The sequence below is a fragment of the Corvus brachyrhynchos genome, unplaced genomic scaffold (genome assembly GCF_000691975.1).
Source record: "Corvus brachyrhynchos isolate BGI_N302 unplaced genomic scaffold, ASM69197v1 scaffold1005, whole genome shotgun sequence".
NCBI lineage: Eukaryota > Metazoa > Chordata > Aves > Passeriformes > Corvidae > Corvus > Corvus brachyrhynchos.
Genome location: NW_008238124.1, coordinates 27,641 through 41,737, shown reverse-complemented (window position 1 = coordinate 41,737; position 14,097 = coordinate 27,641). Strand labels below are relative to the sequence as shown.

The following is a 14,097-nucleotide window of genomic DNA, read 5'->3' as shown; positions in this document are numbered from 1 at the left end:
CGGCTGCAGCAATAGGAGATTCCAAAGGATTCCCATGTGAACCAGGACTCAGCTCTGATCCTGCTGACAAGAGATCAGTGCTTTGAAGTAGGCATGAGGTTATTTCTCTCCTCTGGCTTGGATTCTGTTGGAAGCCCTCGTGTTTTTCACTGACTCCAGATGTGTGTCATGGAGGTCTCTCATCTGGTTCAGAGTTCAGCAGCTCTCTCTGGATCCCTCCCTACCCTTGGCAGGAAGACACACTTGGGATCAGAGTCCTGCTGCACTTCCCAGACAGATGACACCAGCAAGCACAGCCAGGGAACACCAGAAAAACCAACCAAGACTTTTAAGCTCTGTCATGGGTAGTCATTCTCTTAAGACTCACTGGACCTATGTAAACAAGGGGGAGAAGGCTCTGAAGGCCCCGTGCAGGCAGCTAAACAACCTGTTTTTTCCTTTGCCCCCCTTCCTGAGCTTTCAGGTATCTGCTCCCCTCCTTTTGTTCTGAAGTCACTCTTTGGCTGACAGTTCTGCACTGAGAAAACGATTGGCAGCAACTTCTAAAGCGTCTTTCTACAGGCAAAATTACTGGATTTCTTTCAAAATCAACCCTCTCTCTCAAGAAAGGAAGAAAACCTCTAAGAACAGGAGCCTTGAAGAGGCAGCAGAGACACCCTGTGCAGTCCTGCTACTGAGCAGCCACCACAGCACCCTCATGGCATGTTAGTGAGGGAAGTCTGGTAAGGCAATAGCCAAAGGTCACCACAGGGATTTGCTGACAAGGGAAAAGGGATCTGAAATTCCTCCTGGCCCATGTCTGCTTCAGGGTAAGTTTGAGGATTTCACAGCTGGAACACTCCATTCTGACTTTCTGCATCCAGGGTTAATTAGTTCAAGCTTGATAAATCCCCTTATCTAAATGGCTCTGCAGAGACAGGCAAAGAACATCAAATAAAAAGGAGAAAAGCAATAACTCTTCCAGCATGTTTTTCTGCCTCTGGAACAACGACTGGGAGAAGCATGCAGAGCCAGAAAAGCCATGTGACAGCACACATCTGACTGAGACCACAGAGGGTATGTGCTGGAGAAAAGGGCACAATTCCTTCTTCTCCTCCAAAAGCAACAAGGGAAGGCAGCACTGGGAGCATGGGGGGATGTGTGGTCAGGGATGCAAACGAGAGGAAAAGAACACCCAGGGCAGCATTTTGGCGTGGGTGTCAGGGACCTGTGCTCCAGCCCAAGTGCTGCAGAGAGGGCTTTGGCCTCAGTTTCACAATCTATTACAAAGATAATATCAACTTCCTCTGGAAAAGGCTCAGACCTTGTGGATAGAAAGCACTCCCTGATCTGTTGGTATTACTGCTCAGCCCGTAACGTGCCTGCCTGTTCAGCCAACTTCCATCCTGCAGAAATGAATGAACCCACAGGAATTACTGTCAGAGAGACCTGGAAGGGCAGCGACTGAGCAGAGAGGGCAGAGAGAGCCCTTTTGTTTCCAAGCCAGCACCAGCAGCAGGATGATTTGTGACAACCTAAAGCGTCCTGAACCAAGGCCAAAGGAGGTTCCAGAAAACAGCAGCACAAGGCTGTGAATTTGTAAGTTAAACTTTGCCAAGTCTGTGCAAGACACATGCTGGGCAATGCCACATGTCCTTGAAGAGCCAAACTGCAGTCCAGGAAAAGCCGTGTCCCCCTTGCAGTGATCCTGAGCCTGGGCCAGCAAGGCCCCCTTCAGATCAAAAGGGAGTGGACAGAAGGTGTCTGCCCCAGGATATGTGCTGGGAAAGCACCCAGACAAGGATCTGCTGGAGAAGGGGATCACAAAACCCAATCCAAACCCAGAGCCTCTCCCTGTAATCCCATCTTTTAAAACAGACAGTAAACCAAGAGCTTAACAGCTCTGAGCACCCTCAGTCCAGCCCTGCCAGTATTGCAACCCTAAACTCCTCTTCAGCATTCCTGAAAAGTATAAATTGCATGGAGTTATCACAGAGTTTTGTAACATGGCCTTAAGTGTCACACCAAACCATCCATCCAGCTTTGTTTCTCAGTGCAGACCCATTTGTATCAAGGTCTCCAATGAAAGACCTTCTCCTCCTGCTGACCAAACATCAAAAGCCAAGTCTTGATCTTAAAAGCAACACAGTTCTTCATCTGCCCTCTGTGAATTTAGCTCCCCACCAGACTAAAAAGACCAGCAAACCTGGAGAATGTCATCTACATCAAAAATATGGAAAAAGCCAGTCAAAGCTGAGACAAGATCCAAGATTAGATTCCCCCATTAGGTGAAGATCTGCTCACTGCAGGATTAAAATCCCCTTTGTGTCACCTGGCTCCGTATCAGTCTAGGGCAATTTAGATCTGGGTGCACAATGCTCTATCTGGCTCCTGAGATCCATCCAGCCTGGCCCTCCTCTCCAGCTCGCTGGTTCACCTGCAGGTTTGGAAGGTAGGTGTAACCTTGCCAGGAAATCTTCCACGGCATGGGAGCCTCAGGAAGCCAGTTTTACCTGCCTTCTGGTGATTAGCACACTTCAAAAGATACCAGGTTTGCCTTAGCATCAGATTATTCTTAGAGATGAGGATGATTTTGAAGACCAAGAGCAAAGTCCATTATAAAAATAAAGTAAACCAGCCCAGAACTCAACTGAAGGATTCCACTGAGTCTTTTATTAGAAATCTAAGAGACTACCAACATTCTCTTAAAAACTTTTGCTCTGCCCCTGAGGTACAACACTGCAGGATCTACTGCAGTCACTCAGGCTGGTGGGTGATCCTGTAGGGTTGGTATGGGAAGGATCCCACTGCTCTGCCTCATGCTGCAAAATTGCAGAGAAAAGAGGAACATCCTCCTTTCCATCTCCTTCCAATTATCTGGAAAACTCAAAAGATAGGTTTAGGATTCTCTGCAAAGAGAAGTTTGGTTTAGAAGGGATCTTTTAAAGGTCATCTTGTTCCAACTCCCCTGCAGTGAGCAGGGACATCTTCAACTGGGTCAGGCTGCTCAGAGCCTCCATCCAGCCTGCCCTGGAACGTTTCCAGGGATGGGCATGAAAGACCTGGGTAGCAACACAACAGGCACAGGGCACAATTTTAAGTAAAGAATCTTGTATTAATTGGGAATAACATGTTGCTTATGGGAATAAGTGCAAAGGGTGGATCACTGCCAACTCCACCACTAGATCATGTCTGCCAGAAGGGATCCAGTGGATCGTGGTGCCAGAGGCCCTGCTCTCACACCTCTGCAGATCTGGCACGATAAACTCACCATGACATGTCCAAGATAAAACATTTAGTCAATAACAACAGCACAACATGAAGCAGAACACAGGACAAGGGTTTCACATCCATGGCAATGGGGGTTGCCAAACCAATTCCTGCCACATGTGCTAGCCTAAACAAAAAAATGAATAAAATCCATAACTGCCCAAGCACAGCCAGGGAAGTTCTCAGGCTTTTAAGCTTGATCCCAAATAACAGAGGGTGAAGGACCAGACCCATGTGGCCACCAATGCTTGAAGCCACTGTAATGAAGAGAAGGAATGAGAACAGTAAGGAGCAAATGCCGGGTGCTGCAGGAGTTCCTGGCACAAGGAGATGTGTAATATAACCGATAAATCATTTGAGTGACAAGACTTTAGTGAAGAACAAACACTAAGGCTGTATACTCTTAGGTGTTCCTGGTGGCACCAGTTTGAGACTGTGCTGGGACAACGCCCAAACTGTCTGTCTTGTACTCAGTGACCAGGATCCAAACCCTCTGCTGGCCTTTGCAATAACATTCCCAAGTCTTTGGGCGTAGGGTGGTCAACATTCAACTTTGATTCAATCAGGACCAGCCAGATACAAAACAGGGTGGGAGGAGTCTATTTTTATCTTTGATTATCCAAGCCCAGATCAAAGGCTCTGCAATACAGTAACACTCCAAGGGCTTTTGATAGTGAAAGGATGTTTGTCCGGTCACCATAGAGAAAGCAATGTCAAACATCCTGTCTGTGGCACGATAAGGGATCGAGATGAGGAGTGCAGACGGGGCTCTGGGGGGAGGCACTGAGAACCAGTTTGTTTAAATGACTTGTGCAAGTTTGGCAGGGAGGAGATATTAATTATTTCTGCAGAAGTTAGAGCCTGCCCCGGATTCAGGCCAAGCAGACATCTGAAGAGGAAACATCCTGCACACCAGGCTGGGTGATCCGTGCACACTTGATAGCACACACTGTGTGGGCTGGATATCTCTGTCAGCTCCCTCGAAGACAGGGAGGCCCTGCTGGGAGAGCTGGACAAATCAGAGAGCTGGGCAATCACCAACCAGATGAAGCTCAATGAGGAAAAGTGCCAGATTCTGCACCTGGGATAGGGCAACGCTGGATATACATACAGACACTGGGCCATTAGAGAGAGTCCAAAGGAGGGCAATGAGGATGGTGAAGGGCCTTGAGGGGAAGCTGTATGAGAAATGGTTGAGGACACTTGGTCTGTTCAGCCTGGAGAAAAGGAGACTGAGGGGAGATCTCATTGCAGTTACAACTTCCTTGTGAGGGGAAAAGGAGGGGCGGACATTGATCTCTGCTCTCTGTGACAGGGAGAGGACCTGAGGGAATGCCCTGAAGTTGTGTCAGGGCAGGCTCAGGTTGGAGATCAGGGAAAGGCTCTTCCCTCAGCAGGTGCTGGGCACTGCCCAGGCTCCCCAGGGAATGGGCACGGCCCCGAGGCTGCCAGAGCTCCAGGAGCGTTTGGACAGCGCTGCCAGGGCTGCACAGCCAAACCATTCTGTGATTCTGCGATCTTTACACTCCACTTGTGCTCTTCTCATGACTTGAACTGCCCCAGCTGCCAGTGACACAATCAGCCACACATAAGGGTGAGATCACAGCAGCCACTGCTCCCCTCCTCTCTCCTGGAAGTGGAGACCCAAGGCCACACACCACTGCAGGGACCAGATGATTCCAGCTGCCAGAGCTCGGGGTGACCCAAAGAGCTGGGACTCAGCACAGGGATGGGAGGAGGCACCCACAGGGCAGCTTCTGCAGCCTGAGCACCAGTGCAGCTCCCCAGCAAGCAGCATCACGTCCCCATGGAGATGGGAGCTGTGCACTCACCTCAGCAGCTTTCCTGTGGTCATCCTCATTGTCCAGCAGCTGGACATCCACGCCCAGGCAGCGCAGGTAGCGCCCCAGGCCCTGCAGCATGTTGTCACACACCACGCTAAACTCCTGGGGGGAGATCGGGGCAGGGGGACATGAGGGCTCCATTCTGGGTCCTTGGCACTCCTAGAGAAAGGCAAGAGATCCATAAGGAGCAGAAGGCTGATTCCCAGTACATTTGTGTTTTTCCTCCCTGCGTTCACCCACCACAGCACATCCAGCTGCCTTCTTCCCCCTGTGTCACCATTTCCCTGTGCTCTGCAGCACCTCCAGATCCTCCTTTCATCCTGTCCACATTGCCACCACCACCTGGGCAGGGGGCAGAACATGATGGGGCTAATTCTGAATTCACCATCCTCTCCCTGACCAGCTGGTCACCTGACCCAGGGAGCTGCAGCCTTTGGCTGGAGAAGTGCCAGCCTGGTCTCCAGTGCTCTGCACAGATATTCATCTTCAAGAAGTCACAGAAACATCATCAAGGCTGCTGTTTCCTTACTGAATTAGTCTGCAATTAATAAACATGTGCCAAAGCTAGGATTCAGGAAAGAGATCTGACAGACAGAGGTAGAAACAGGTAGACAAAGCAACCACATCAGCTCTGTTATCTTTGGAAGGTTAAAAATAGGCAGTGCCTGAATTCTGTTTGTTTTATTTCCAATGTCTGCTGCTGGGGGAGTTCCTGCACTCGGAGGACTTTGGCGCTGGGAGGCTCCCAGAAGTACAATAGCTAAATTCATGGAGAAGGGAAGTTATTAAGGAACTTCCAATGTCCAGCTTTTGACTCCAGGAGCTTGGATCAGCTGGGATGACTGACGGACAGGGCCAGCAGCTATGCAGGGAGCCAGCATTGCAGACCAGCTCTGCAGGAGCTGGCCCCAAGCTGGGAATGCTGTGGCACACCAGGCAGCTCCACCTGGGCTCTCCACGGGAACCAGCTCAGGTCCAGGAGCTCCACTGGTGCGATGCTGCAGCTCCTAGCAGCTGGTCCCTGCACCCAGAGCTCTGCAGCGCTGGGCAGACTGGGCTGGCACCAGTTCCTGCAGGATCCTGAGGGATGCAGCTGTGACACCAGAGTGCTGTGACCACGGATGGAGCTGCCCCCTGAAGCTGAGGCAGTTGGAGACACCACCCCTGGCTGCTGCTGCTGTTCAGACAGATGTGCAGCAGCTGCAGCTGGCTCCCAGCCAGTGTTTATCCAGTGGCCAGTACTGTCATATGGAGCTTTTTTTCTCACGTTTCATGCCAGCAGAGAGCAAAAAAAGCTTATAGAGGAGAATAGAGTCATTAGCCCCACTTCAGAGAGTGGACCAGGAAACACTGGGAAGGAGAGCTTGGGGAAGAGTCCTGCAGGATGCAGAGCCAGGAGAAGTCTGCTTTTTTGGGTGTCCCAGTCCAGGTTTTACCAAGTGCCTCTTGGCTGATGAATCTGACTGTACAGAACACAAAGATGACCCGTGGGTTTCCAAGGTGATTGAAGCCTGAAGCGCTCGCTTTCCCCACCTCTGCAGCAGCCACCCAGCTCTGCTGTAACACACAACGTGCCCACGAACACAGTGCTCAGGGAGCAGTGCCCTGTTCTCCTTGCTGCTGAGGGCCAAGGGATGCTGCACATTGACACACGAGGTGGACACAGCCAGTGCATCTCAGCCCAGCCACGCAAGGGCCACTGACTTCAGGAGCTCAGCATGCACCTGGGGCCCCTCAGGACGCACAGTTACACACACTGAGGCTTCTCAGGCAGTAACAAAACGGGATTTCTGCCAAGGTTTCCAAAGGTGCACAAACCACAGAATGGTTCCATTTTAAACGCAAAACCTTATTACTGAGAGGGACCAGTCACATTCCAAGATACTTAAGCAGAGTTTCACAGCTCTGGTGGAGTTTTAAGGCTCTGCCACAACACAAACTCCGGGGAGAGGCCTCTCATGGAATGCGGTGGTGGGCAGGGAGGCAGAGACAAGCCTTCAGCAGAAAGGCATTTTTGATGGATCATTTGCTTTTAACTTTGCAGACTTCTACTCCAGACACAATAAAGGAGGTATTCCCAGTGTGAAAGCAAGGTGTGGAAGCTCAGTAAAAAGCAAAAGTCAGGAAGTCAGAGTTTTGAAACCCTGGCCACAGAATCCAAACCCACAGCACTGAGGAAACGTGGAAGGAGCATTTCCACCAGCAAGGCTCACTGGGCTCAGCACACCCATCTGCACCCACATGGTACAAAGACAAGTGAACCTCAAGGTGCAGGGAAAGCTGAACCCAGGCAGGCCAAGGAGAGAGCATAGCGTCCTGGGAGGGAGGGGTGAGGAGGATGTTTGCTGCAAGAGCCCTGAGAAACCGTGCACAGCGAATGGTGTGACAGAGCTGCAGCGTGTGACTCGCAGGGGTCTTGAGCAACAAACAGCTCTTCGAAGATGTTTACAAACCTGTCCAGAAGGTGATGGTGCTTCTTGTTTATTCAGCTGCTTCTTTACCCTGGGTTTTTTGCTCGGTTTTTCCACCAGACTTTCTGTCAGGTCTGAACCCAGACCGAAGCTCTCGGGGTCCTTGCAGAGCCTCTCATAGATCTCCAGCAAGCAGTAGGCATCTGAGGCTGCAGGGAGGAGAATGTGGGCCCCAGCTCAGATGAGCCTCATTCAAAAGTAAACCAGAGGCTTTCCTGAGGCAAGAAGAGCCCCCACCTTTGTAAAAGCCATTGTGAACAACTGTGAAGCTGCAGCTCCCTCAGGTCATACCCTCAGCTCCAGTGACTGACTCACTGAGCACCCCAGATGAACCCATGGTCACAGGGGGTCAAGGCAGGAGCTCCTAAAGTGACAGGCTCTGCCATCTCCACTCTAACCCAACAACCCAGTGCAAACTGCAGGGTGGCTCTTCCAACCACCACCAGGTAGCTCCAGCCAGCCCCTGTTCCTCACCATTGTCCCGAGCCTGCCCACAGCTCCTTATCACACCTTTTGATGGGAAGGGAGCTTCCCCAGGAGATGCAGTATCTCAGCAGGCACTGCCCGAGCTGTTTGCAATCACCTGCCCACACTCAGGGCCGTGTGCTGCTGCTCCCTGCAACGGGAACGGGAGAACTCTCCCAGCCAGTCTGACAAGTCCCAGTGATTAACTTTTGTGGGAACTGTGTCAGCTTCAAGGATAGTTGAATTTAACAAAGGGCTGGTTTGCATCAGCAGGCTGTCCTTTGATGCGCCAGGAAAAGATTTAGACCCAGACTTCTGACTCTGGGGTAATCAGCAATAAACTCTATGGGTCCCTCCACAGCCCTGAGCCTGTGCTGCAGTTTCTGACACCACATCTGCCCATTTCAAACCCGGCTCTAACAAGCACTTCACTGTGACAAATGAACACAGCATTTGTTTCCCAGGAAGGCTGTGAAATGAGGCAGAAGGAAGTGGACTTTCCTCCTTTCAGTTACTGAGAGGAGGATCACTGAGGTGATGTTTCATCAGACAAAATCTGCAAAGCACAGGAATTCCTTCCTAAGGGAAATAATGAATCACTGGACAGTTTAAACTTCAACCATTAAAGTCGTGTCCGCAAAAGGACAAACAAAACATGTGCTGACTCTTCTGAACAGGAACTAATCTGCCAAGCCATTTTCTTCCTCTGCTACTTAACGACCTTCCTGGGGACAGAGCAGCCAAACACAGCCTGCCCTGGGCACCTGCAGCCCCAGCCAGGGCCCAGACCTGCATAGAGGATCTGCTCCTCCCGCAGCGGCCGCTTCTCCCAGTTGGACAGCTGCTCTGTTTTGTCCAGAGGCTTTCCCAGCACGTGTTGCACCAGGAGGCTGAGTCCCTTCTCTGGCTGCTTGACCCCTCTCTCTTCGTGGCTGTGCTCTGGGGACAGTCCATGGACCTTCCGGCCATCCTTCTTCCACTGCAGCTGATGGAAACAAAAAGATAGAAACCACCTGGTTATAAAGCAGCTCCTAAACCTCCTCCTGTTGCAGCTGGTGGGGCCAGGCACAGCCCTATCACATCCATCTCGTGCCTGGCACATTGAACCCCAGCCCTCAGACAAGGGCTGGGATGGCAGGAGATAAACACGGCGTCGGGTTATTTGTTTAACAAACACTTGCTGGAGAGAAATCTGTTTCCTAGCCAAGGAAGGGCAAAAAGGGCATTCTTGTCCAGCACTGCACCAGAGCAGCAGGGCTGGGATGAGGCTCCTTAGGGGTCTGCAGGGTGCTCACCACGCTGGAGGCTGCTGGGCATCCACTCAGTAAAGGACCAGCAGTGGCAGTTCAGCACCTTTCTCCTCCTAGTCCTGAATGGCTGCTGGCAGCTGTGTCAGCCCCTGCAGCATTTCCCAGGTTAAGCTATCAATCCCAAAGATCTCCTTCACCCCAGCCCACAGCCTCAAACACGCTCTGTACATTTCACCCATTAAAATGGTTGTGCTTAACATTTCTGCAGACTGCTGAAAGCTCCTGTGTGCAAGCCCAGGGACAGCTGTGCTTCAGCTGACCAGACATTCCTGTGCTGAACCCACCAGCAGCCCTCCTAGGAACACCAGAGCTCTGTACAAATCGTTAACTCCATCATACCTGCTTCAATAATGCATGTCTTGGAGTAGCAGCATTTCTACAAGAACTTACTCTTCCTAAGTATAACTTGTGCTCAGGAACCTTGTCCTGGCTGAATGGAGCTGGGTCTCCAAGAGCTTTTCACAGCTTTTATGAAGGCTATGAAAAAACTGTCAGTATCATAAGCTTTAACGGTTTAGTTGATGAAAACAAAATACTTCTGTCTTCCTTGACAGAATCCCAACACCTCAAACCCTCTGCAGGAAATGGTCTGTTTACTCATGCAGCCGTCTCCCTGCCAATCCAGGATGCACACAGGCAGTGCTGTGGATTCAGGACAGTTATCCCCCAGCACATGCAGGAGACACCATTTCCCACATCTCATGTGTTTATCCTTACTTGTTTGTCCACTGCAAGAAGATCCACCACACCTTGCATTTGCTTCTCCGTGTCTTTCAGAGCAGAACACGTGGCTGCCAGGCTGCTGAGGTCTCCAGACATCCCATAACCTGGAGACAAAAAAAAAGAAGCCCAAATCACACAGGTGGAAAACTCAAATCACTGTTAATGCACTGCAGCTTCTTCTAGTTCAGAGTCAAAATGCTGACAAAATATCTATAAACACTGGTGGGAAGATTGTTCAAACAGAGAACAAGACTGGCTCCTGTCTCTTCTGTTCCCAAGAAACACTCCTGCAGATCAAGGGAGAAGAAAGGTGGATGAAAAATGCTGAGTTTAAGATCAACTTACTTAAAATCTGGGGAAGATATTTATGAATTTGCCCCTGAAATCCAGGTTTAGCAGCTCCTGATAAAAGCCTCCAAAAACCACGCATGGTCATTCAGAGATCTCTGATGTCCAGCACAGCAGCTCTGGGACAGGGACAGCACACCCAGAGAGCTCTGCCCACCAGAATTACCTGAGCCACTGAAGGTTGGGTGTCAGCTGGGGCTTAGTATGGAGCTGGGACAACCCCAAGTCTGAGAGGGCAAGTTAAATCAGGAATCTTGGATCTGACCTGAAATGGGGAGATAAAATGGCATGGACCTGTGTTGGGGGGGGTCAGGCTGGAGAGCAGGGAAAGGTTCTTCCCCCAGAGGGTGCTGGGCACTGCCCAGGCTCCCCAGGGAATGGGCACGGCCCCGAGGCTGCCAGAGCTCCAGGAGCGTTTGGACAGCGCTGCCAGGGATGCCCAGGGTGGGGCTGTTGGGGGGTCTGTGCAGGGCCAGGGTTGGACTGGATGATCCCTGTGGTTCCCTTCCAGCTCAGGATTTTCTGTGGTTCCTGATCCTGTATTTCTATCATTCCCAGTTACACTGGTCACTGCTTCCCGGCCTGGCAGTGCCTGAACACCTAGGGCTACAAAAGCTGGTTCCATGGCAAGTGGATTTAGGGAATGACAACACCAAGAGGATCTAGGAATGACAAAGATGACAAAATAGGCTCTGTGCAGCCCCGAGGTGGGGAGGAGAGAGGGGTGTTACCCAGTTTAGTGATGGCTGCGTCTGAATAGAGCATCTGGATGAAACGGGGAAGCTTCTCCTTCTCCCCCTCTGCCTCAGCTTGCTCGAGGAGCCGTGGCAGGTCCAGCAGGAACACCTCATCCTTCAGTGCAAGCTGCAGGAGGGCGACACGAGGCTTCCCCACCATGCCAAAGGACGGCTTCCACTCCATGTCCACGCCAACGACCTGCCCAGGCTGCAACACAGACACGTTCTGCACCCAGAGCCTGACTGTGCCTCAGAGGAGCCTGGAGAGCCTGTCCAGGACATGAACATTTCCTGCCCAACACCTGCAGCTCTTTGTGCCAACTGCCACAGACACAGGAACTCTCACAGCACCTGTGTCGCTCACGGGAGCCTTCCCTGGCACGATTCCTAACACCTTCCCCAAACCCGACCAGCCTAAAGGAGCAGCTGTTCTTGGCTTGGGGAGGGAGACACGGCATGCCAGTGGCCACATCCAGCCCTGTGTACCAGCCTGACATGGAGCTCCAGCTCCCTGACCCTGCCAGGCCAACCCCTGTAACGCTCACCTGCAGCACCTTCTCCCAGCACTGCAGCGTCTCCTCCCATGTCTGCAGAAAGTGAATCTTTTCCCGCGCAATAGGAAGCTGGTAATAGTCCTTCTTCTTACTGTCCTCATAAATTATATCTGCTTTTGTGACCTCTTCTGCCCTGCACAGAATCAGATGCAACAATTTTAAGCCATGCAATGGGAGGAAATCCTGGACTGGAGCAAGAGGGGTAAGTTTTACTCCCCTTATTTCACCCTGACCCTCTCTTTCCCCATGACACCCAGGTCCTTCCCAGAGAAAAGAAACTAATCAAAAAGATCCAGCTCCCTTGGACAGATCACACATTTCTGGATAGTCTCTTTCCCACAGAGACTTGAAATGGTTCATTATTTGGGAAACTATTTACCAACCTTATGTTTGGGAGGCTGTGTGCCCAATTTTGCAGCAGAGCAGCTCTCCCTGCACAAACACTCCTTCCCGTGGGTTTGTGTGCACGGGGAAGTCAATATTTGTATAAAATATTTAATGAAGGTGTGCAGCCTCAGGTCTCCAGGAATATTCTCACCTGCAAAGCTCAGGAGCCCCGTGTGGTGTGACCAGAGACAGATGATGTCATTTATATGCTGGTGCCACCTTGTTGTGTGCAGTGTGAACTCCCTCTGGGAACTTGTGGCTTTGTTACTCAACAGCCAGGGCAGCCAGACTGTTTTATGGGGTTCCACGGCTCTGCTGACTTTAGAGCAGCTACCACAGCAGGTATCATGACTGCATGAGTAAACTGCAGGACAAAGGGGTGTATTCATCTGTCCCAGCTCCTCACGCAGGGCAGAGCACACCCTCACCTGCCTTCCCTCCACAGCACAGGATTCCCACAGCACAGAGATGCAGTGATGGGTTTTATCTCTGGATGCACAGTCTGTGGCTCAGCCATGCTCCTGTAACCACTCCTTTGTGTTTTGAGGGCTTATCCCTCATGGAAAAACCTCCTGGCTCCTAACTGGCGGCTGCTGTGGCTTCAGGAGGGAGGAGGAAGAGGAGGGCAGCTCCAGCAGTGCTTTGGAGTGAGGCAGGAGCATGTCCAAGACAGGCAAGAGTTTCCTGTGCTCCAAAAAAGCCAAGGGCTCTCTGGAGAAGTGTTTTGAGGGTGATTACATCTGTGTTGTATTTCCTGAGGTGACACAGCGCTTGAACAAGTGCAGATCTGCAGGAGGAGAAAGAGCAGATCCACAAAACCAGGATCCCTGAACATGAAGTGTTCAAGGCCATCTGTGAGACCTTCCCAAAATCATCAGCATTAAAAAAATAACAACTAGGGAAACTTTGAAAGACCTGTAAACTTTGAAAGCATCAGTAAAATGGATGAATATTTGCACTGTGGATCTGGCAGAGGAAGCGTAAGAACCCCCTGCAGCATGAAGCAATCTCACAGAGCTTCTGTGTATTCAGGATGAGTTTGAAATGCCCCTTTCACAGACACTTCCAGGCTTATGACAAACAAATGCAGCGTGTGCAGGGCCACAGCAGGATCCAAGCACATGGAGGAGGCCTTTGCAAACATCTGTCCCCAAGGACGCATCATGGCAGACAGTTTAAGCAAGTATACCATCTTTGTATGACAAGCAATCTGCATGGAAAGGCACCAAAGAGGGGATTTACCTGTCCTGGATGTGCAGCTTTTGGAGCTCCTCAGCCACGGCCCGAGGCAGCATCTCGGGGGGCACCCGGCAGCGCCGTGCCCACCGTGCTGCCCCGCGCGCGCCGCAGTGCCGGAGCAGCGACTGCACCAGGTGCCCTTGCAGCCAGCGGTTCTCCCCGACTGTGCTCTGCAGGGGCAGGGGGGGAAGGCAGACTGTCAGTGCACCCTCATTGTAAAAACCTTATTCCTTATATCTAGTCTGAATCGCCCCTATTTTAGTTCAAAACCATCAGCTCTTGCTCTGTTGCAACAGGTCCTGCTAAAAACTCTGTCCTCATCTTTTTTATTGGCCCCCTTTAAGTGCTGACAGGTCTCCTTGGAGCCTTCTCTGGGCTGAGCACCCCCAGCTCTCCCCGCCTGTCTCCAGAGCAGAGGGCTCCAGACCCTGGAGCATCTTCTTGGGATGGCTTTCTTAGGACAGACATTCCCTGTCTCTCCAGGGCAGACAGTGGCATGGGGTCTCCTCCATCCTTGGACTCATTTGCACGGATTGTTGGGATCGCCAGACATCCATAGGTGACAGGAAGGGCACCTCAGCAAAGCTCTCCTGAGTGGTGCTCAGAGGCAGGAAAAGGCTGACACCCCCCTCCAGCCCCTGCCCCCAGTGCTGTGAGATGGGGGCTCCAGGACCCCCCCAGCACCAGGCACAGCTGCGGGTGGAGCCCGGGCTGTGGGTGCCACCCTGCACTGGAATTCAGCTGTATGAAATGTGCTGTGCCAGTCCCAC

The 14,097-nt window shown here is 51.5% G+C and overlaps 1 protein-coding gene across 1 annotated transcript in view; it reads right to left on the bottom strand.

Annotated features, from left to right (window-relative positions):
• The window catches only part of LOC103615001 (exonuclease mut-7 homolog), a gene marked incomplete at its 5' end in the record, with an annotated part of 146,384 nt that overhangs the window by 110,954 nt on the left and 21,333 nt on the right, over positions 1–14,097 (bottom strand). The window contains 7 exons of the mRNA XM_017733415.1: positions 5,082–5,252; positions 7,547–7,713; positions 8,819–9,014; positions 10,057–10,166; positions 11,142–11,355; positions 11,693–11,834; positions 13,331–13,497. Coding sequence (XP_017588904.1) covers positions 5,082–5,252; positions 7,547–7,713; positions 8,819–9,014; positions 10,057–10,166; positions 11,142–11,355; positions 11,693–11,834; positions 13,331–13,497 — 1,167 coding nt within the window. The remainder of the gene's footprint in view (positions 1–5,081; positions 5,253–7,546; positions 7,714–8,818; positions 9,015–10,056; positions 10,167–11,141; positions 11,356–11,692; positions 11,835–13,330; positions 13,498–14,097) is intronic.